The 22,032-nt window shown below is 40.3% G+C and overlaps 1 protein-coding gene across 1 annotated transcript in view; it reads left to right on the forward strand.

Annotated features, from left to right (window-relative positions):
* UNC13C (unc-13 homolog C) overlaps positions 1-11,262 on the forward strand; it is an 829,386-nt gene extending 818,124 nt beyond the window's left edge. Inside the window, exons 31-32 of the mRNA XM_040342717.1 lie at positions 3,728-3,887; positions 10,980-11,262. Of these exons, the coding sequence (XP_040198651.1) occupies positions 3,728-3,887; positions 10,980-11,262 (443 nt within the window). The remainder of the gene's footprint in view (positions 1-3,727; positions 3,888-10,979) is intronic.
* The last annotated feature ends 10,770 nt before the right edge of the window (positions 11,263-22,032 follow it).

A 22,032-nucleotide genomic window follows, 5' to 3' on the forward strand; every position in this document is an offset into this window, starting at 1 on the left:
GCGTGGATTTTTAACCGATGATTTTCCTACTAACGATCGTTTTTTTCTATCGGTTAGGTATCTATCGGTTAAATTTAAAACAAGAATGCTTTTTTTTAACCTATGGATAAATAACCGATGGGGCCCACACACAATCTGTTTGGCCCGATGAAAACGGTCCATCAGACCATTCTCATCGGTTTGACCGATCGTGTGTATGCGGCATTAGAGTGCAAGGTTTGTTTTTTTAATTTCCATGAAGTACAGCTATAAAAAAGCAAGGCTTTCTCTTGGCAACATTGTCTTAAACATTTTTTTTATTTTCTGTGCAATCTTTAGACAAAAGATGTGACAAAAAAAAAAATGCAGTGGAACAACAAGTTGCCTGTTAAAAAAAATTGCACATTTCTTTTTCTTTACCTTCTTGTGTGCATAATGACACTAAAATTATGTTTCTATTACAAAGCATATCAAATTATTTACAGATGAAATAATTGAAATAAAGGTTTTGTTTTTCTTTTTTCTTTTTTCAATTTTGCGCTTTTTTTTAAATGTGTCACAAAAAAAGGAATTTAATAATACTAGAAAAAAAATCTGTAGCAGAACAATAGCTAAAGTGAGAAGAAGGAATGAGTTACACAAGGCTGATCACCAATAACTAAGAGTTACTAAGCGATTAAATAGGTACACAGTTTATTTTCTTAATTCTTTTTTTCAAGAGCATTTCTAGTACCAATCCTGGTAACTTGTGTTTAGGGAATGATTTGCTTTAGGATTTGCACACATTTTCAACCTCTGTTCCCTAATACAGGAACTGCAGTGTGTGTGAGACAAGCTATGCAAAGGCTTGAGATGGAATTTCAGTTAAATGCATACACTGTTAAGAAGGGACCAATGACCTGTTTTATATTAGTGCAATAACATGTTTTAATTGCTTATAGTAAATATGTCCTAAACTTTTCTTATTGTCCTTGTTTGGGTTCTAGTAAGATTGCTATCTTCCCCAGTGAGCTTATTGGTCCTGTGATTGCACTTATTGGATCCATTATAGGAAAGTGACATGCTTTGTTACTGCCTCTTTAGGTGGCCATCATTAAACAGTCCGTTGCAGGCAGTGATTCCTTGTTATTTATAATTTGCATTCTGGCCCCATCCAAAAAAATGTTGGAGATGAGGCTTTCTCTGTGTTGTGGTGTTGTCACAACCTAAAAGAAGTATAATGCCGCATACACACGACCGTTTTCCGGGTTCTAAAGAATTACTTCGTGTGATCGTGTGTGGGCTTCGAAACATTTTTCATTATCTAAAAAAATGGGCAAATTTTTTTTCGAACATGCTCTACTCTTTCACAACATTTTTAACGTTGTCGTTTTTCAGGTTGTAAAAAATGGGCTTTAACGACGTGAAAAAAACACGCATGCTCAGAAGCAAGTTATGAGACGGAAGCGCTCGTTCTGGTAAAACTTCCGTTCGTAATGGAGTAAGCACATTCATCACGCTGTAACAGACTGAAAAGCGTGAATCATCTTTTAGTAACACGAAATCAGCTAAAGCAGCCCAAAGGGTGGCGCCATCTGCATGGAACTTCCCCTTTATAGTGCTGTCGTACGTGTTCTACGTCACCGTGCCTTTCTAGAGCATTTTTTTTCACGATCGTGTGTAGGCAAGGCCGTTTTAATGATCTGGTTGAAAAAAACATTGGGCCAAATCCTCAAAAGGGATACGCAGGCGGATCTGCTGTTCCGCCTGCGTATCCCTGTGCCTATCTTTGGAACTGATCCTCAGAAGCAGTTTTCCAAAGATAGGCAGAAGATCCGACATCTGTAAGAGACTTACACTGTCGGATCTTAGGATGCAGTACCGCATCCGCCGATGGGGGCATTTTGCGTCGAAATGCCGCTTCGCGTATGCAAATGAGGACTTACGGAGATCCACAAAGCTTTTCAGCTTTGTTTTTTCTCCGTAAGTTTACGTTTGCATGCGTAAAATTAGGGATGCTTTTACAAGGTGTAAACTGTTTACACCTTGTAAAAACAGACCTTTTTTTCGATCGCCGCAATTTTTTTTAAAATTTTTTTTTTTTTTTTTTGCCGTATCTTTTTTTTTTCCCGACGCAACTTTTTTACCCGGCGCGATCCTCAAAACTCGGCGTATCGTAAAAACATGCGATGCACGTCGGGAAAAATGACATCACGGGCATGCGCAGTACGTCCGGCGCGGGAGTGCGCCTAATTTAAATGGGAATCGCCCATTTGTATTAGGAACGCCTTGCGCCGGACAGAGTTAAGTTGCGCTGCCAAAAATGTCCAGGTAAGTGCTTTGAGGATCGGCACCTAACTTGGGAGATTTGCGGCAGTGTAACTTAACTCGGAAAAGTTAAGTTAAGCCCGTTTTTTGAGGATTTGGCCCATTGTTTTTTTCTAGACCCTTAAAAACTTAATTTTTTAGAACCCCAAAAATGTTGTGTGTACACGGCATCAGGTTTCATGCACACTGGGCTTATATAGGAACCCTCTATGTTAGCCTATGTGTCCAAGCACACATAGGCATTTACTGGTGCATTAGTAGAGGAGTCACGTAAACATGTCTAAATGCTAGACTTGTTTAGCATCTGAGGTTTTGTTTGATACAATTATTATTCTGCCAGTGCAATCCATAAATGCTCAAATGCTTGAGGCACCTAAATGCATGTGCAAAACGTGGCTTTTTAATCCGCTTTTCTCCTGCCAGGAGCACAGGCATTCAGGGAAGTTAAGCAAATGCCAATGTGCATGAGGCCTAAAAAATATATATATTTTTTTTCTTCTTCATCAGTAGTCTCCATGCCAAGTATAAGTTGTGGATTGTGCTGCTAATGCTGCTGTGCTAAGGTGCTACCAAATCCCAGATAAAAGATTTGTACTTTTGCTTTTAATTTCGTTTTAGTTTAGTTTTGGTTTCAGATCTACATTAATACAATAGACAACAGCTTACTGTTAACGTTTTTTTAATATATGTAACTCATTACCTGTTATAGCTTTTTGTTTTTGTATTGCGTTAGTATAGTTTTATATTTTTCATACAATTTAAGTACCTTAAAAAATGATTATAAATGTGCAGAACTAAAAATAAATATTTTGCTTTTGTTTTAAAGTAAAACTGTCTTGAAACAATTTAGGAGTTGCCACTGGTAACCTCTTTCTGAAAAATAAACAGTCCCTTGGCTGTGATGTTGAGCTATTGATTTGTTATTTGAAAGAAGACTCCAGATATTCTTAGATTTACTATTCTTTTTTCATTTACAAAGATACTTCATAATTAAAACATTTTATAAAAATTACCTTTCCATTCAAAATCACAATAAAAAAATGTAACTACATAATTGGCATGCACATGGCATCCACCCAGAATTGTAGTTCCCGCTTGTGTGTTTGTTTGCGGTGAGATACATTTTACTCATCACACACAACAGGGGTTTCATTTTTGTTGAGATACTATGTAAGTCTCATCCTAACATAAAGGGATGCAGACACTATAGCCTTTCTCATTACAACACTGGAACTGCCCCAGGTGGGTATAATGAAGGTTGACCATTCAGAAATCAGTTTAAAGTCAAACTGTGGCCAGGCTCAAAATAAAGTAGCAAAACAAACTGTAAAAATCCTTGCTATGTATGTCGCTTACCTAAAAACAGTTCAATTTTTACCCAGAAGTCTAGAGCTACATAGCATGATTTGTAATCCATGCTAACTATTCTCTTTTGTTGCAGTTGTGGCACTCAATGGCTTGATTTGGCAGACTACAGCTATGTTTCGGCCTTTTGTTGAAGTCTATGTATTAGGACCCAGTCTGGCTGACAAGAAAAGGAAATTAAGCACTAAAACAAAAAGCAACACCTGGTCACCAAAATACAATGAGACATTCCAATTGTAAGTTCATCAGACTTTTTCTTCTTTTTTGCACTGACATCTGGTGTTATGAGTTATTTGTGATTTTATTATCCTGGCATGTGCGTTTCAAGTTAAGTGAACAGACCTTCAAATTCTAGTACATTGGTATGGATAATTACTGGACTCTGGCAGAGGTCCCCTAACCATAGCCAAATGCAATTCTAATTGTCATCAATTGTTCAAAATGTACCTCCTCTTCTCCCAGTTTTCTCAAGTCTTATGTCCAGTTTATATGCTTTCTTTGTTACTTGTAAAACACAGGCCCTTGTCTATATTTATGTTTTGTATTAATGGAATTCTTTTTCATACATCTTACCCAATTAACAAACACATTTTTTATGACATAAGGTAACTTAATGCAGCACTGTAGCTACACGCAACAAATATTTCTGAAATGCTTAATAACAATTCTTTTTATCCCTTAAGAATTTAATTTCTGATGCCTAATCGGCCCTATTTCTATTTAACCTGTACCTGAATATTCTTTGTTTTTGTTATGTTTTGTTGCTTTTTTCAGCATCTCCTGCATATTTGAATTGCTGCTGACATTTTGGATTTAGGGCTCATGCACACAGGGTACATCTTAAATGAGCCCAGTGTGCTGCCAGCTGTGCTGAGCATAGTGGTCCATTATTAGATAGGAGTGCACTGGCATGAAAGCTCTGGATGTCTAATCTGTCATGCATGATCCTGTACACACTGGGAGGATCGGATCTGAGCACTACAGGGAGTTGAACACGCGTGTCCATCTTTCTTTTTTTATTGCCCATTTCTGTGTATATTAAAGCTGTGCTTGATATTTTAAGCAGTTGGTTATATTTGTACCATTGCTGTTCTTCTAAATTGATAGCACACTGGAAAAAGATATGCTCTACATGTATTGGTGAGTGCAAGTGACATCAGTGCTGCCAAATACTCCCATTGGCCCCATGTCCATAGGCCTTTTAGGCATAAAGGTGAACAGGACAAATAAAAAAGGGCGACACCAACAGCAATAAAAACCTGACATGCGTTCTAGTTCTCTCCACTCTATCTCACCCCCAATAAAAGTATTTCCTTTAGATATACTTTTATATCTAAAACAATTCTACATTTGTGATTCAAGAGCTATTATCAAAATGCTCATTCTTATTTCATCAGAGGAAATATTTTTAGGCATCTGAAATTTAGAGGAGAACCATTAATGAATTAGTAAGCTGTGAATTTTTTTATACTAGGTGGAAATTTTTCTTTTTAGTCCTAACATTATTTTTTACAACTGTGGTTTGAGTGATTGTCATAAGGAGACAATTCATTTCACTTCATGTAGTATGCATATAAGTGGCCTCCTGGAAGGTGGGCTTTAACGCAGAGAGGCCGCCACAATACTGTGCTGAGAGAGCACGCCATATGTGCTCTCAGCACAGTTGCCAGCAGGGAGCCGGAAATCTCCCGATGCATACTTGCGATCTGGAATTTCCCAAACATGTAACCACTGTGACAGTCAATCACAGTGGTCACATGACCAGAATGCCCGCCTCGGCCTCCTGGCATCTGGAAGCTCTAAAAGAGCCTGGAGATGGTGGGCGGGAAGGGGTTAACCAACATTTCTGGTTGGTCACTAAGGAGAACAACTCCAATTTGCATCCATATTTTTAAAATTTTCCTCAATTAGCTCATTTAGCCTTTAACCTGTGAAAAGTGTGTAAAGCTGAGAGTGCAATTGCGGGGTTAGACAGGGTAGCTACTTTATAGAAGGAAAAAACTAAACAAAAACAACTTATGAGTTTTTCAGACCTATTTTTCTATTTTTTTCACCTGGCGATCCAGCCAGCAAAAAAAATTCCTGTTCTAGCGTGACAGTCAATAAAACCTATTTTAAAATTGACATTGGTCCTTATTCATCATATTACATACTCTTCCTAAAATGATATTACAGTCAGTAATGACACAGTGAACATTAGACACAGGTGACTCCAGGGGTACATCATCTCAGAGGTAATGCATAATGATACTTCATATGGAAATTTTTTATCAACAAATGTATTTCTTTTAACCGCTTCAGCCACAGGAGATTTTACCCCCTTCCTGACCAAAGCACTTTTTACAATTTGGCACTGCGCCACTTTAACTGACAATTGCACGATAATGCAATGCTGTACCCAAACAAAATGTGCATCCTTTTTTTCCCACAAATAGAACTTTTCTTTTGGTGGTATTTGATGACCTCTGTGGTTTGCGCTTTAAATAAAAAAAGAGTGAAATTTTGAAAAAAATATATATATATTTTTTTACGTTTTGCTATAATAAATATCCCCAAAAATATTTTTAAAAAATAAATTTCTTCATCAGTTTAGGCCAATATATATTCTTCTAGATATCGCAATAAACATATATTGATTGATTTATGCAAAAGTTATAACGTCTACAAACTATGGGAAAGGTTTTTGGCATTTATTTATTTTTTACTAGTAATGCCGGTGATCAGCGCTTTTTTTGTGGCAGACAGATTGGACACTTTTGACACATTTTTGGGACCATTGACATTTATACAGTGATCAGTGCTACAAAAATGCACTGATTACTGTGTAAACCTCACTGGCAGGGAAGGGGTTAACACTAGGGGGCAATCAAGGGGTTCAAGTTAAATGTGTTCCCTAGTTAGTGTTTCTAACTGTATGGGGACAGGACTGACAGGACTGACTGGGGGAGGAGACATATCGCTGTTCCTTCTTACCAGGAACAAACAATATGTCTCCTATCCCCTGACAGAACAGGGATTTTTGTGTTTACACATGCAAATCCCCATGCTGGCTCTCGTGTCCGCGATCGCAGGTGGCCAGTGGCAATTGCGTGCACGCACCTCTGGCGGCTCTTAACCACTTAAGGACCGCCTCCTGCAGATATACATCGGCAGAATGGCACAGCTGGGCACAAGCACGTACCTGTACGTCCTCTTTAAGTGCCCAGCCATGGGTCGTGGGCACGTAACCCGCGTACCGGTCCGAAACTCCGTGAATGCGGCCACAGCAAAAACTGGCCGGGTCCTTTACCTGCCTAAAGGTCTGGGTCTTAAGTGGTTAAAGGAAATGCACCCATACGTTTTTTTGCCCAGCCGTGCCATTCTGCCAACGTATATGGTTGTGAGACGGTTGGCAAGTGATTGATAAGCAATAACTTTTGAATCTGTCCATAGTACCATGAACAGTTGAGTAGGGTTATCTCACTTGTATTGCTGTCTTAATGTATTGACGTTGATATAATTTAGCTGGTTCCCGGGTAGACATATTCTACACCTTCCAGGATCTCCATGGTCACCTTGTCTTGTAGTGCAATTAAGAAAAATGGAAGTTGAAATGCACAACACTGCTTAGAGGTCCAGATACCACTTTATTCCAATAAAAGTCAGGGGGTCAATCCAAAGTGTATCCAGCACATTCCGGGGGGTCCAAGAGCAACCCCTTCATCAGAGCTAGAAAAAAAGAAAACATCTCCATTTCAGTCTGATATCAATACAATATCCCCTCCTCAGGGTCATATTCATAACCATATACAGTACCCAATAGCAAATAGTATTGGAAGTATAACATTTTATGTCAGGGAACATTATATCAATATAGAAATGAATCAATATACAAAAACCTCAGACAAATGTGAGCACATAAATAATAAACCATAGCATTTGGACAAAAAGACAAAAAACTGAAATAATAATAAAAATAATAATGATAATTAAAATAAAACATTCTAAATTAAAATATGGACCCAATGAGAATGTCCAAAACTGATATGTGCATATGTGCCTTTAGCACGTTTGTTCTACATCTAAAATATCAAGGCCCAGATTCAGATACATTTTCGTATCTATCGGCGGGCGTAACGTATCTCAGATACATTACGCCGCCGTAACTTAGGGCGCAAGTTCCGTATTCAGAAAGAACTTGCGCCCTAAGTTAAGGCGGCGTAGCGTATGTGGTCCGGCGTAAGCTTGCGGAATTCAAATTCTCCATGCAGTGGGCATGTTGTATGGTAATGAAGGCTGACCCCACGTAAATGACGTTTTTAACTAACGGCGCATGCGCCGTCCGTGAACGTATACCAGTGCACATGCTCCAAATTACGCCGCAAATAGGCAATGCTTTCAACGTGAACGTAACTTACATACAGCCCTATTCGTGAACGACTTACGCAAACAACGTAATCGACGGAAAATTTTACGCTGGCCCGACGTCCATACTTAACATAGGATATGCCTCATATAGCAGGGGTAACTTTACGCCGGAAAAAGCCTTACGTAAACGACGTAAAAAAATGCGCCGGGCGGACGTACGTTTCTGAATCGGCGTATCTACGTAATTTGCATAGTCCTCGCGTAAATCTACGGAAACGCCACCTAGCGGCCAGCGTAAATATGCAGCCTAAGATAAGACCGTGTAAGAGGCTTACGCCGGTCGGATCTTAGGGAAATCTATGCGTAATTGATTCTAAGAATCAGGCGCATAGATACGACCCCGCACACTCAGAGTTACGACGGCGTATCCGGAGATACGCTGTCGTAACTCGTATCTGAACCCGGGCCCTAATCTTTATGTTCATTTTGAGTATGTGTCTGCTTAAATTATGCATTCCATTAGTAGGGTTTAGCAATTGATATGAAAATGTACTAAGCAGTTTTGTACAATTATTACATTAATATAGGTTAATGAAACTTCCAACTTTAGAATAATTTTGCTTGTAAGAGATTAACATTCTTATGGAACAATACAAACAATTGTTTTTTCTAAATCACAATAGACTGCAGAAAGTGTAGACTTTCTATAGACTTACGTTTGGCAATGGTGACAGCTCTTAAATCCAGGATACCTAGCAGGCCTGTTCTAGCCAGTTTCTATTTAAACAGTAAATATGACACTTATTACTGCTGAGTTTATGAGAAGCAGGTGCTTATCCCTATGGAAGTGTCCCCAGGCTGCCTCCACACAGTGTTGCGGGAGTTACTGCTGATCTCTGTCATATGTCTGTTGTGGAGCTATGTGAAATTAACCACATTGAGCTAATTTATCAGTAATTTATTGCATCCTGCCTTTTTGTTTCAAATCAAGAAGCTTTAATACTTTGCCAATTAACTGACTGTGGTAAGATCTCATAAACCAAAGTGTATAAAACAAGGATTTTTTTTTTTAATCATTCTAAATAATATATATTCCCTGACTAGAGGGAAAAAGCTAATAAAGACATCTTGAACATGGCAGTGCTTCAGAAAGAAATCGAATAGCATTAAAGCCCAACTCTAGCCAAAACCTTTTATTTTGTTTTAAGACAAGGTTAGAGGCTTTGTTAGGTTTTATTTCTGTCTGACAAAACCATGGGCCAGATCCACAAAAGAGATACGACGGAGTAACTGCTGTTACTCCATCGTATCCCTTGTCCTAACTTTGGAACTGATCCACAGAAGCAGTTTTCCAAAGTTAGGCAGAAGATCCGGCATGTGTAATTGAATTACACTGCCGAATCTTAGGATGCAGTACCGCATCCGCCGCTGGGGGCATTTCGAGTCGAAATGCCGCTTCTAGTATGCAAATTAGCACTTAAGGCGATCCACAAAGCTTTTCAGCCTCGTTTTTTCGCCGTAAGTTTTAGTTTGCAAGTGTAAAACTAGGGCTGGTGTTACAAAGTGTAAACTAGTAACACCATGTAAAAGCCCATTCAAGCGACGGCATTTGGTATGCATTCCCGAGGGTACTTAACATTCCCTAGTGAGGATCTTAATAAGCCTTTCCTGAATATTACTAGTTATAAAGGATAGATGGGTCAAAATATATATTTTGAAAACCAGCAATTTCATTCTGATAGGTAAAAAGGAGAGCATGGTGATACATACATATAACAATAGAAGGTTATAGTGTTGAGATAGAATTGATAAGACCTACACTTTGTAAGCACTGAGATTCAAAAGATAAGGCTCCCAGTGCAGGGATCTCGGATGGTGCAAATGATAATAATCTCTAAGCTGAATGTAGAGTAACCAGTTCACCAGGGAATGGTCTGGTCTTTAATTTAGAACTTAAGATGTCACAAATGTCCCTTAGTTAATATAACTTTGATTAGAAAAGGTTTGTATGAAGTCAATTTAAACAGTTTAAGGCTGGGAGGAAATTTTGGGTACCCCAGTATTGGACTCCCCTGTCAGAAGAATAGCAGAAATACATAATCAAAAATATTTACATTTGGTGTTATATAGAGGGCACACAGAGAGCTGTGTTCCTAGTTATACCCATAATTTATGCTGGGCATTGAAGATCCAGTCCAAAAGTATCATGAGTAGTGTCACCTTATAGTGAGGTACAATATTTAGAAATTTGCTTAGTTATAAAAAAGAGAACCTTCCCATTTTCCCATTAGAAAGCTCAGTATGCTTTGACAATACAAGGTCCTTTAAGCAGCCTGTATGAAGGTTATACTATAGAGTGTTAAGTAGGAATGAGTCTCAAAATGCATTTTTTTGTATATTGAAATGTAAGATTATACAGTATATACAAATAATTAAAAACATGGTATAAAACAGCAGTTATGCTAAAACACTATGCAAACTGTCATGTGTTTATATGTAGGATTAAAAGCATACTCATATTCTTGAAAAGGCAACAAAATCATGAGAAGGTAGTACAGTCAATAAACAAAAAACTGTAAGTCAGAAGACGTTGAGGATATTTCAAAGGGGAAAATTAAATCATTGCCTTAAGAATTTTTTCCCTTTTATTGGTTGAGCTATATGGACTTTTTCTACCAGACTATGGGGTTGAGATCTACTATACTTGGAGAGTGAAAAATCTGGTGCAGCTGTGCATGGTAGCCAATCAGCTTCAATTAATCTTTGACAATTAAATCCTGGAAGCTGATTGGTTTCTATGCACAGCTGCACCAGATTTTGCACACTTCAGTTTTAGTAAATCAAACCCTATGTAACTATATCTAAGCATGCATTTCAAATTTTGTGAGGTCATGTTAGCTTTTAAGCTTAGTGAATGCAGAAGAGGATCTTATTATATAGCCCTTGCTGCTAATGTTATTAATATTTTTTTTAATCCACAGTATTCTTGGCAATGAAGAAAAGCCAGCAGCCTATGAACTTCACCTGTGTGTCAAAGACTACTGCTTTGCCAGGGAAGATCGTATCATTGGAATGACAGTCATCCAACTAAAGGGCATTGTGGAGAAAGGGAACTGTGCATCCTGGTATCCACTGACAAAGAACATCTTCATGGATGAAACCGGATTGACAATCCTAAGAATACTTTCTCAGAGGTCCAATGACGAGGTTTCCAAGGAGTTTGTAAAGTTGAAATCAGACACGCGTTCTCCAGAGGAGGTCTAGAGGGTTGCTGCTGCATGGGGGAAGTGATCTCAAAGAACTCTTTTTAAATACAGACACAAACTATTGATACAGTGTTGTTCTTTGAATAGTGTATGCATGTGAAAATCAGTGGGAATGTTTATTCAATATGTTTCAGTGTTTGCTAGTACACTGGTACTATATTTGCAAGGCGTGTTGAAGAAGAACTGTATTTTCTTTTTATATGACTGATATTGGGCAAGGACTTGTTCCCATAAAGTGCCAAAACCTACACCTTAGAATTGAAACATGCTCATGGTTATTTTTGGTATACATTGTTTTCTTACCAATTTTCAGCCTGATTGAGTAATGAACTATTGATCATTGAGTTGTATTTGTTAAATAAATGTGTGTTGTCATGCAGTCTATAATACTCAAATTCTTCTGACCTGTTATCTTTAATCATATCATTGTTTATTTTGTCTGCCTTTTCTGTAAAATCAAATTATTGTTTGTCGCAACAAGTTTTGTACATTGTAAATCCATTCCCGATTAGAACTGTTCCCTTTTCGTAAAAGAAAGGATGGGGCTATTTTATGTATATCCAACACAACCTTTCTGGTATATCACTGTGAAGATAAATTGTAAAGACACGTGTCCTTTCTTATACAGTAATATCTGCAATTTCTGCAATTAGTGCTAAACATAATGGCCTCATTTCAAATAAGAATCGTCTGTGTAACCGGCAGCCACCAATCAGATTCATGCTACAAAGCAAACCAGAGTGCTGCCATTGCTGATCTCCGTCTGAAAATGTCAATAGTCTGACTGTTATGTTGACCCTTTGGTTTCAAAAACTTCAATGTCATTGACCAAGAACAAATATGCGGATCAGAAAAGTCAAAAAACCTTACTTACAAACTTGCTCCAGGTCTGTGATTACAAATACCAAAGCAGGAGGCTGAGCGTGGCAACCAGGCAACTATCATTTTCAGAAGTAGAGTTAAAAAAAGCAGCCTCAGGGTCATTTTAAGATACTGACAGTAAAAAAAAATCTGATTTGCTCAGAGTTCTTGCTAAAGTTTTTTTTACAATGAAGCACTGAAGAAAATGCAGCTGATGCTAATCGTAACCAGTCAGATTTAACTGCCATCTTCTTTTGCACTGGTTGATCATAAATGTAAAGAATCTGATCAGTTGGTGTGGACAGCACTTCTGCCTTTTCCTTTCATCGAGATTTGTGTGCCAGCCCCAGTATGCTCTGTAAGTCAAGAGTTAGTGTACATTTGTAAAAATATATTAGAGGGGTAATGTGTTAAACCATTCCTTAAGTTTTGCTCATGTTGTTTGTTCAGCTTCTCGCACAGCAAAGGGTTCTTTTCCATAAAATTTGCGGTATTTTTGTACTGTGTAGAAAAGAACAGAACATTTCCTTTAAAATATCTCTAATTCTACCAGAGTGTATGTTCTTAAAACATTGTAATGAATACCAAGGATATTGCTCAGAACAGTGTGCAGCTGGGTGTTGTCTGTATCAGTAAGGGAAACGACATGTGGCAAACTGGAAAATGTTGCATTGTACACTTAGCTGCAACTGCAGTCACGTGTCTCTTTTTAAAGAAAAAAAAAATCCTACAGTTTGTACTTTATGCAACATAAAAAAAATGTATTGCACTGAGGCAAAAGTCTTGTTATGTAAATATATTTAGTGACATATTGTAAAATAAAATATGAAGAAAGAGTTTGTTTTATTTATTTATCTGATTTAAAGAAAACCTGTCATGAGAGCACTAACATTGCTAATATCCTTTTCAAATTGCTATTATTGTATTGCCTAGCTTTACTACCTGGAGTCATGGCCGGGAACAAATAGACAGGTCAAGTTTATCTTTATCTGCACACTTGTTCCAGGCTTGTAGCCAGGCAACCTCTTAGAGGAAAAAACAATGAATGGCAGCTTTCATGTTTGTCTCATGGCAGGTTTCTTCCACAGTAAGAAATTTACTTTTTTGTTATATTTTGTTAAAAAAATCTATATATATATATATATATATATATATAACTCTAGTAATTGAGCCCCTGTTATGCATATCATATTAGATGTATGTTTTCATTTCAATTGAAGAAGGGCATTGACTATTAAGAGTCACACTAATAAATTAAATTTTCCTGTTTATAGTCTTCTATTGGTTTGTAAACTCCAACTTCTTCTTCAATATAGAACACAGTAAATTACACAGAAAGGCCACATTCCACAATATGAAATTGTATATACTGTATTACACAAACTTGGGGACACAAAGTGAAAAGTAAGGTATCTTTAGATGCTGATTAATGTGTTTGGCTACAGGCCTCAGCAAGGACTAATTTACACTAGTGTGAGCCCTCTGAGAAACAGCCTATGGTGGACCATTCTTTAGAGGGTACTTAGCAAATTATTATTATTATTTTTATTATTATTATTATTATTATACAGGATTTATATAGCGCCAACAGTTTGCGCAGCGCTTTACATCAGGGTAGACAGTACAGTCACAATACAATTCAATCAAGGAGGGATCAGAGGGCCCTGCTCGTTAGAGCTTACAATCTAGAAGGGAGGGTCAAGTGGCACAAAAGGTAGTTAGCTGTGGGGGATGATCATATGGACTCAAATGAAAATACAAGAGGAGGGTTTTCAGGGATCCTCTAAAAGCTAATAGAGAAGGAGATAGACGCAGAGATTGGGGTAAGGAGTTCCATAGGCTTGGAGAGGCTCTGGAAAAGTCCTGGAGACGAGCATGGGAGCAGGTGATAAGAAAGCTAGAGAGTAGGAGGTCTTGAGAAGAACGAAGAGAACAATTAGGTTGGTATTTAGAGACTAGGTCATTGATGTAACTGGGGGTAGAGTTGTGGATGGCTTTGTAGGTAATTGTTAGTAGTTTGAATTGAATTTGTTGGGTGAGCGGAAGGCAGTGGAGGAATTGACAGAGAGGAGTAGCAGAGACAGAGCGGTTGGTAAGGTGGATGAGTCTGGCATTCATGATAGACTGAAGGGGGGATAGACTATGCAGAGGTAAGCCGATGAGGAGGGAGTTGCAGTAATCAAGGCGAGAGATGACTAGGGAGTGAATTGAAAGTTTGGTGTCATTGGTTAGAAAGGGGCGTATTTTGGAGATGTTGCGAAGGTTGAGGCGGCAAGATCTGGACAGTGATTGAACGTGAGGCTTAAAGGAGAGTCAGAGTCCAGGACTACACCTAGGACCTTGGCATGTGGGGATGGGCTGATAGTTGTGCCATCAATTTTGACAGAGAGATCAGGGGAAGAGTCACTTGGGGGAGGGAAAATGATAAGTTCCGTTTTGGATAGATTGAGTTTGTGGAAGTGGTGTGACATCCAAACTGATATATCTGATAGTAAATTAGTGATGCGTGAGGAAAATGAAGGATTGAGTTGAGGGGTAGAGCAATAGATTTGAGTGTCATCAGCGTAAAGGTGGTATTGGAAGCCATGGGAGGCTATCAGCTGATCCAGGGAGGAGGTGTAGATTGAAAATAGGAGAGGTCCAAGAACAGAACCTTGGGGGACCCCAACAGAGAATGGAAGAGGAGAGGAGGAAGTAGAGTTGTAAGTAACACTGAAGGTGCAGTTGGATAAGTAGGTAGAGAACCAGCGAAGAGTACAGTCACAGAGACCAAAGTTGTGGAGTTTTTTGAGGAGGAGGGGGTGGTCAACCATATCTAAGGAAGCAGAGAGGTCCAGGAGTAGGAGTACAGAATAGTGTCCCTTCGTTTTGGCCGTTAGTATATCATTTGTATGTTTTAGGAGAGCAGTTTCTGTGGAATGTTGAGGACGAAATCCAGACTGAAGGGGATCAAGAAGGTTATTATCGGCAAGGTGGACACTCAGTCGGTTGTAGACTAGGGGTCAGATCCACAAAGGAGTTACGCTGGCGTATCTATTTATACGCCGCGTAACTTCTAGTTTGCTCCGGCGTATCTTTGTTTTGTATCCACAAAACAAGATACGCCTGAAGCTGGGCTAGATCCGACTGGCGTACGTCTTAGTACGCCGTCGGATCTAAGGTGCATATTTACACTGGCCGCTAGGTGGCATTTCCGTTGATTTCCGCGTCGAGTATGCAAATTAGCTAGATACGGCGATCCACGAACGTACGTCTGGCCGGCGCATTTTTTAAGTCGTTTCCGTAAGGCTTTTTTTGGCGTATAGTTACCCCTGCTATATGAGGCGTATCCAATGTTAAGTATGGGCGTCGTTCCCGCGTCGAATTTTGAAAATTTTACGTAGTTTGCGTAAGTCGTTCGCGAATAGGGCTTTGCGTAGAATGACGTTCACGTCGTAAGCATTGGCTTGTTGCGGGTTAATTTCGAGCATGCGCACTGGGATACCCCCACGGACGGCGCATGCGCCGTTAAAAAAAAAACTTAATTTACGTCGGGTCAAGACGTATTAACATAAAACACGCCCCCATCTCATCCATTTGAATTGCGCACCCTTACGCCGCCAAAGTTACACTACGCCGCCATAACTTACGGCACAAATTCTTTCAGGATAAGGAAAATACGCTGTAAGTGTATCAGAGATACGCTATGCCGGACGGAACAATGCGCCACGCTACGTGGATCTGCCCCTAGAAGTTCAAGGAGTTTGTATAAAAAGGGGAGCAAGGAGATGGGGCATAGGTTGTTAAGATTGGATGGGTCTAGTGAGGGCTTTTTAAGTATGGGGCTGACTAGTGCATGTTTCAAAGAGTTAGGGAAGATGCCAGAAGAGAGGGAGAGATTGAAGATGTGGGTTAGAGAGTGTAGAATAGAGCCAGAGGGTGAACGTAGCATTTGTGAGGGAACAGGATCCAGAGCACAGGTGGTAAGATGGACGTTAGCAAGTAATTTAGCGACCTCGTCTATAGTAGGGATGAGCTTCGTATTCGAGTCAAACTCATGTTCGAGTCGAACATCGTATGTTCGATCGTTCGACGAAATACGAACAAAACGGGTCACAGACCATAATGCACTGCGGCATCGCTGGCTGATGATTGGACAAGCATGCACTATGACCCGCATGCTTGGCCAATCACAGCTTGCAAAAAACGGAGAGCCATAATTGGCCAAAGCCAAAGCCAGAATAGTTAATCTTCCCACTTCCTGCACCTAGGTGCTTAATGCTTCCTAACCTACACCACACAGACTCCTGGGAATGTAGTGGGTGTAACTTTCCAGGAGGCTGTGCACTCCCCAGTCTCAAAGAATCATGTGACTTGGACAGCACAGGTGCTGAAACCTGATCTGACACTGCTTGTGCAGCACTGAGCATGTGCGAGATTTGCAAGGCTGAAATCCAGGAAGTCATACAGTCTGGCTTCATGATGCCCACACTTAGGATGGCCCCAGTCAATTTCTATTTTATAAAGTGTCTAAATGCTGTAACAACCTAACAAAACGGACCTTAGTTTACATACTAACTTTACTAGAATACATTAAGCTTGTGTATTACAGGGGTATTTATATTTAAAAAATGAAATTGTGGCCGGAACTCCGCTTTAAAAGAAGACAGAGAGAGTGTCATTTTTTGCAGGTAGATAGAGCAGGCAGGCAGGCTAGTCAGTTAATGTTACAGTGTGTAGAGGATATATATACATCCCAGGTGTTGTACATATATTTATACACTGCGTAATTTTGTGCGGGCGTAACAAATCTCCGATACGTTACGCCGCTGTAAATTAGGGCGCAAGTTCCGTATTCATAAAGAACTTGCGCCCTAAGTTACGGCGGCGTAACGTATGTGGGCCGGCGTAAGCCCGCCTAATCCAAATGGGGATGATGTGGGCGTTTTGTTTTTTTATTATTGTTGACCCCGCGTACTTTACGTTTTTTACGTGAACGAATCCCAGTGCGCATGTTCGAATTTCCGCCGCAAATCGTCATTGCTTTCGACGTGAACGTAAATTATGTCCAGCCCTATTCCCAAACGACTTACGCAAACGATGTAAAAAATTCAAAATTCCACACGGGAACGACGTCCATACTTAACATTGGTTGCTCCTCATATGGCAGGAGCAACGTTACGCCGGAAAAAGCCTTACGCAAACAACGTAAAAAATTCTGCCGGGCGCACATACATTTGTGAATCGGCTTATCTAGGTCATTTGCATATTCTACACCGAAAACGATGGAAGCGCCACCTAGTGGCCAGCGTAAATATGCACCCTAAGATACGACGGCGTAAGAGACTTACGCCAGTCGGATCTTAGCCTAATTTCGGTGTATCTTACTTTCTGAAAAGAGAAAGAAGATACCCCGGCGCAGCTTTGAATTTACGCGGCGTATCTATAGATACGCCGGCGTAAATTCTTGCTGAATCTAGCCCTTGGTGTGTACTGGCCATGTGCTCTGTAGTTTGCACCTAAAGATTCAGGAGCAGTGATTTTAATGATGCTTAAATAAAAAAAGAAAAAAAAAGAAAAATTCCTTTAAATATTGTACATGCTGGGTGTCTATAGTATGCCTGTGAAAACTTCTTTGAGAACCCGGGTCTTGGAAAGTCCTGAAAAAAACGACAGTTTTTAAAACTTTTTTTCCATTGATACATGTTCCCTGGGGCAAGACCCGGGTTCTCAAAGATGTTTTCACAGGCATACTATAGACACCCAGCAGGTACAATATTTAAAGGAATTTTTCATTTATTTTTTTTATTTTTTATTTAAGCATTATTAAAATCACTGCTCCTGAAAAAAATACTGTTTTTAAAACTTTTTTTCCATTGATACATGTTCCCTGGGGCAAGACCCGGGTTCTCAAAGACGTTTTACGACAATAGCTTGCATATTAGGCTTTAAAATTAGCACTTTTAAATTCGAACGTTCGAGTCCCATAGACGTCAATGGGGTTCTAAATGTTTGAGCGAACGTTCGGTCCGTTCGAAGGTTCTGGTGCGAAATGAACGGGGGGGTGTTCAATTCAATCCCTAGTCTATAGTGGTGGGGTTGAAAGAGGGAAGTAATGACTGTACCTGTGGGCATGAGGTGTAGAGTGTATAGGGTATCTGAACAGTAGAGATCTCCTTGCGAATTGTATCAATCTTCTGTTTAAAGTGATTGGCAATCTCCTGGGCGGTGAGTGAGTTAGTGGGCGGAGGCAATGGAGGACGAAGGAGAGAGTTAAAGGTAGAGAAGAGTTGACGGGGGCGGGATAAGTTTTCAATGAGGGTGATGAAATAGGTCTGCTTGGCAGCGAGGAGGCTGGAATTGTATATTTGGAGGGCAGATTTATATTGGACAAAGTCTTTCTGGGACTTAGTCTTGCGCCACTGACGCTCGAGAGCGCGGCTGTGTTTTTTCAGACTTCTGGTATCATCTGTTTGCCAGGGTTGAAGGGGACGGGGCCTTATTCTGCGTGTAGTGAGGGGGGCCAGTCTGTCCAGTGATGCTAGAAGTGAAAGTGTTGTAGACAGAAGTGGCTAGGTCGGTGCAGGACAGGGGTGCGATTGTGTCATAGAGGTGGTCAGTCGCAGAGTATAGAAGAGAAGGGTTGATATGGTGAAGGTTTCTACGAGTAACCGTTAGGCGTTTGGAGGGAAAGGAGGCGGAGGAGAGGAAGAGAGTGAAATGAATAAAGTAGTGATCAGAGAGGGGGTAGGGATAGTTGGAGAGGTTGCACAGAGTGCATAGGTGGGAAAAGACAAGGTCAAGAGTATTGCCTTCAGAGTGAGTAGGAGCATGTATCCATTGCTTCAGGTCAAAGGAGGAGGTTAGACTGAGAAGTTTGGAAGTTGCAGGAGTGTTCGCATTAGTAGGGATGTTGAAGTCGCCAAGAATGATTGTGGGGATTTCAGAAGAGAGAAAGTAGGGTAGCCAGGCAGAGAAGTCATCAAGAAAGGAGGATACTGGACCAGGGGGCTGGTAGATCACAGCTATCCTTAGAGAAACTGGGGAGAAGAGACAGACGAATGCAATGTGCCTCAAATGAGGAGCTTGCCAGAGAGGGAGGTGGGTGAAGTACCTGAAAGGTGCTATGTGGGGCTAAAAGGATTCCAACACCCCCTCTTTTGCATCCACTGGATCTGGGGGAGTGAGTCCACAAAAGACCACCGTGGGATAGAAGACGCAGTGTCGGATTCGTGAAGCCAGGTTTCGGTAATGGCGAGGAGATTAAATGAGTTGGCGATAAAGAGATCGTGGAGGGAGGTGAGTTTGTTACAGACAGAGCGAGCATTCCAAAGGGCGCAAGAGAAAGGGAGTCTGGTCTTGGGAAGAAGAGAAATGGGAACTAGATTGTGTGCATTGCGGCTGCATCCAGAGGGTGTAGGGTAATGGGTGCGTTGAGCACAGTTAGATGAAGAAGGCCCAGGGTTTGGGGATACATCACCAGAGGATAGGAGAAGCAGAAGGGTGAGGGAGGTAATGTGGGAAATGGTGAAGATGCATTATGTCATCTCCTTACTGCCTGTCTTAACTCCTAGAAGCCTTCACCAGCATGCCACAACTGTATGCATTGCAGAGAAAAATATAATAATACATTTAAGTGTTTTTTCACCAATGCCAGAAGTCTGCCAAGCAAAACAGGTGAGTTGGAAGCTTTGGCGCATGAGGAGAGCTATGATGTAATCGGTATTGCTGAAACTTGGCTTCAATCCTCACATGACTGGGCTATTAATATTCCTGGCTATGCTCTCTTTCGGAAAGACAGGGTAAAAAAGAAAAGGTGGAGGGGTCTGTCTCTATGTGAGAAGTGACCTCAAAGCAAGCGTGAAAGAGGACCTGGTTGATGGAGAGTGTGATAAGGCTGAGGCATTATGGGTGGAACTGCATACAGCTGTGCGTAGTTCAATGTTAATCATTGGAGTTTGTTATAGACCACCCAATGTTAATGAGGAGGTGGAGACTCAGCTCCTTGCACAGATGGAAAGGGCTGCAAGGGCTGGGACGGTGATAATAATGGGGGATTTTAACTACCCAGAAATTGACTGGAATAATGGCACTGCTGGGAAAGTTAAAGGACAAAAATTTAAAAACCTATTGCAGGACAATTTTATGGTGCAGTTTATTGAGGCCCCAACTAGGAATGATGCTCTGTTGGACCTGGTAATCTCAAACCATGCAGAGCTTATTGCTAATGTTCAGATAAACGAACACCTGGGTACCGTGTTTCCCCCGAAAATAAGACACCGTCTTATATTTATTTTTCCTCCAGAAATCACACTATGGCTTATTTTTGGGGGATGTCTTATTTTTTTTACCGGCAAGTATGGTACAACAGTATGGAGCCGACCTTACCGTATTTATGGGGCTGCCGACACCTCTCCGGTCACTTAGAGATACTATGGAGCAGATAAGAAGGGCTGCACAACTTCTTTACAGCTCCTGAGCTCCGCACCAGTACAGTACGCCTATCACGTCTTGTTTTCCCGCCCGCTACGCATAAGACACGCCATCGCTATGTCTTATTTTCGGGGATTCGACACGCCATCGCTACATCTTATTTTCGGGGGGATGTCTTATATTTCGATCTTGCGTTGAAATCCCGCTACGGCTTATTTTCGGAGTACGTCTTATTTTCGGGGAAACACGGTAGCAGTGATCATAACATGATTTCATTTAATGTTAACTATAAGCAAGAAATACATGCAGGAAAAATAAAAACACTTAATTTCAAGAGAGCAAATTTTCCAAGGATGAGGGCTGCTCTCCAGGACTTAGATTGGGAGGGAATATTGGCACAGATGAACACAGAACAGAAATGGGAATTCTTCAAAAAGACTGTTTGGGACCTCACTGCAAAGTATATTCCCATGGGCAATAAGTTTAAAAGGCAAAAAATAAAGGCTCACGGTCAAAGTTAAAAAAGCTATTAACAAAAAGAAAATAGCCTTTAAAAAATATAAAAATGAAGGAACACTAGTGTCGTTTAAATGTTACAAAGAATATAACAGGATATGTAAAAAGGAAATCAAGGATGCAAAAATTCTAAACGAACGACAGATTGCAAAAGATAGTAGGACAAACCCCCAAAAATTATTTAAATATATTAATAGTAAAAATGTCAGGTCTGAGCATGTAGGCCCCTTACAAAATAATCTAGAGTGGGTGACTGGGGACAAAGAGAAGGCTAATTTATTAAATGCTTTCTTCAGCTCTGTGTAAACAATTGAGCATGGGGGAGCTTGTGTCCATAATGGGGGTGGGAGTGACACAGCCCCAAATGATACACAATGGTTCAAAAGTGATATGGTCCAGAAATATTTAGACAGAATAAAGGTGGATAAAGCACCTGGACCAGATGGCATCCACCCACGGATCCTAAAAGAATTGAGCTCTGTAATTTTAAAGCCACTGGGCCAAATCCTCAAAAGAGATACGACGGAGTAACTGCTGTTACTCCGTCGTATCCCTGGTCCTAACTATGGAACTGATCCACAGAATCAGTTTCCCATAGTTAGGACGAAGATCCGGCATGTGTAATTGAATTACACTGCCGGATCTTAGGATGCAGTACCGCATCCGCCGCTGGGGGCATTTTGCGTCGAAATGCCGCCTCGGGTATGCAAATTAGGACTTACGGAGATCCACGAAGCTTTTCAGCTTCGTTTTTTCTCCGTAAGTTTAATTTTGCAAACGCAAAATTAGGGCTGCTTTTACAAGGTGTAAACTGTTTACACCTTGTAAAAACAGACCTTTCTTGCTCGCGACACGATTTTTTTTTAATTTTAATTTTTTTTTTTGGCGCCGTATCTTTTTTTTTACCCGACGCAACTTTATTGTCCCGTCGCAATCCACAAAGCCCGACGTAATGTAATTTTGCGCTATGCACGTCGGG

Source organism: Rana temporaria, chromosome 3 (genome assembly GCF_905171775.1).
Source record: "Rana temporaria chromosome 3, aRanTem1.1, whole genome shotgun sequence".
Taxonomy (NCBI): domain Eukaryota; kingdom Metazoa; phylum Chordata; class Amphibia; order Anura; family Ranidae; genus Rana; species Rana temporaria.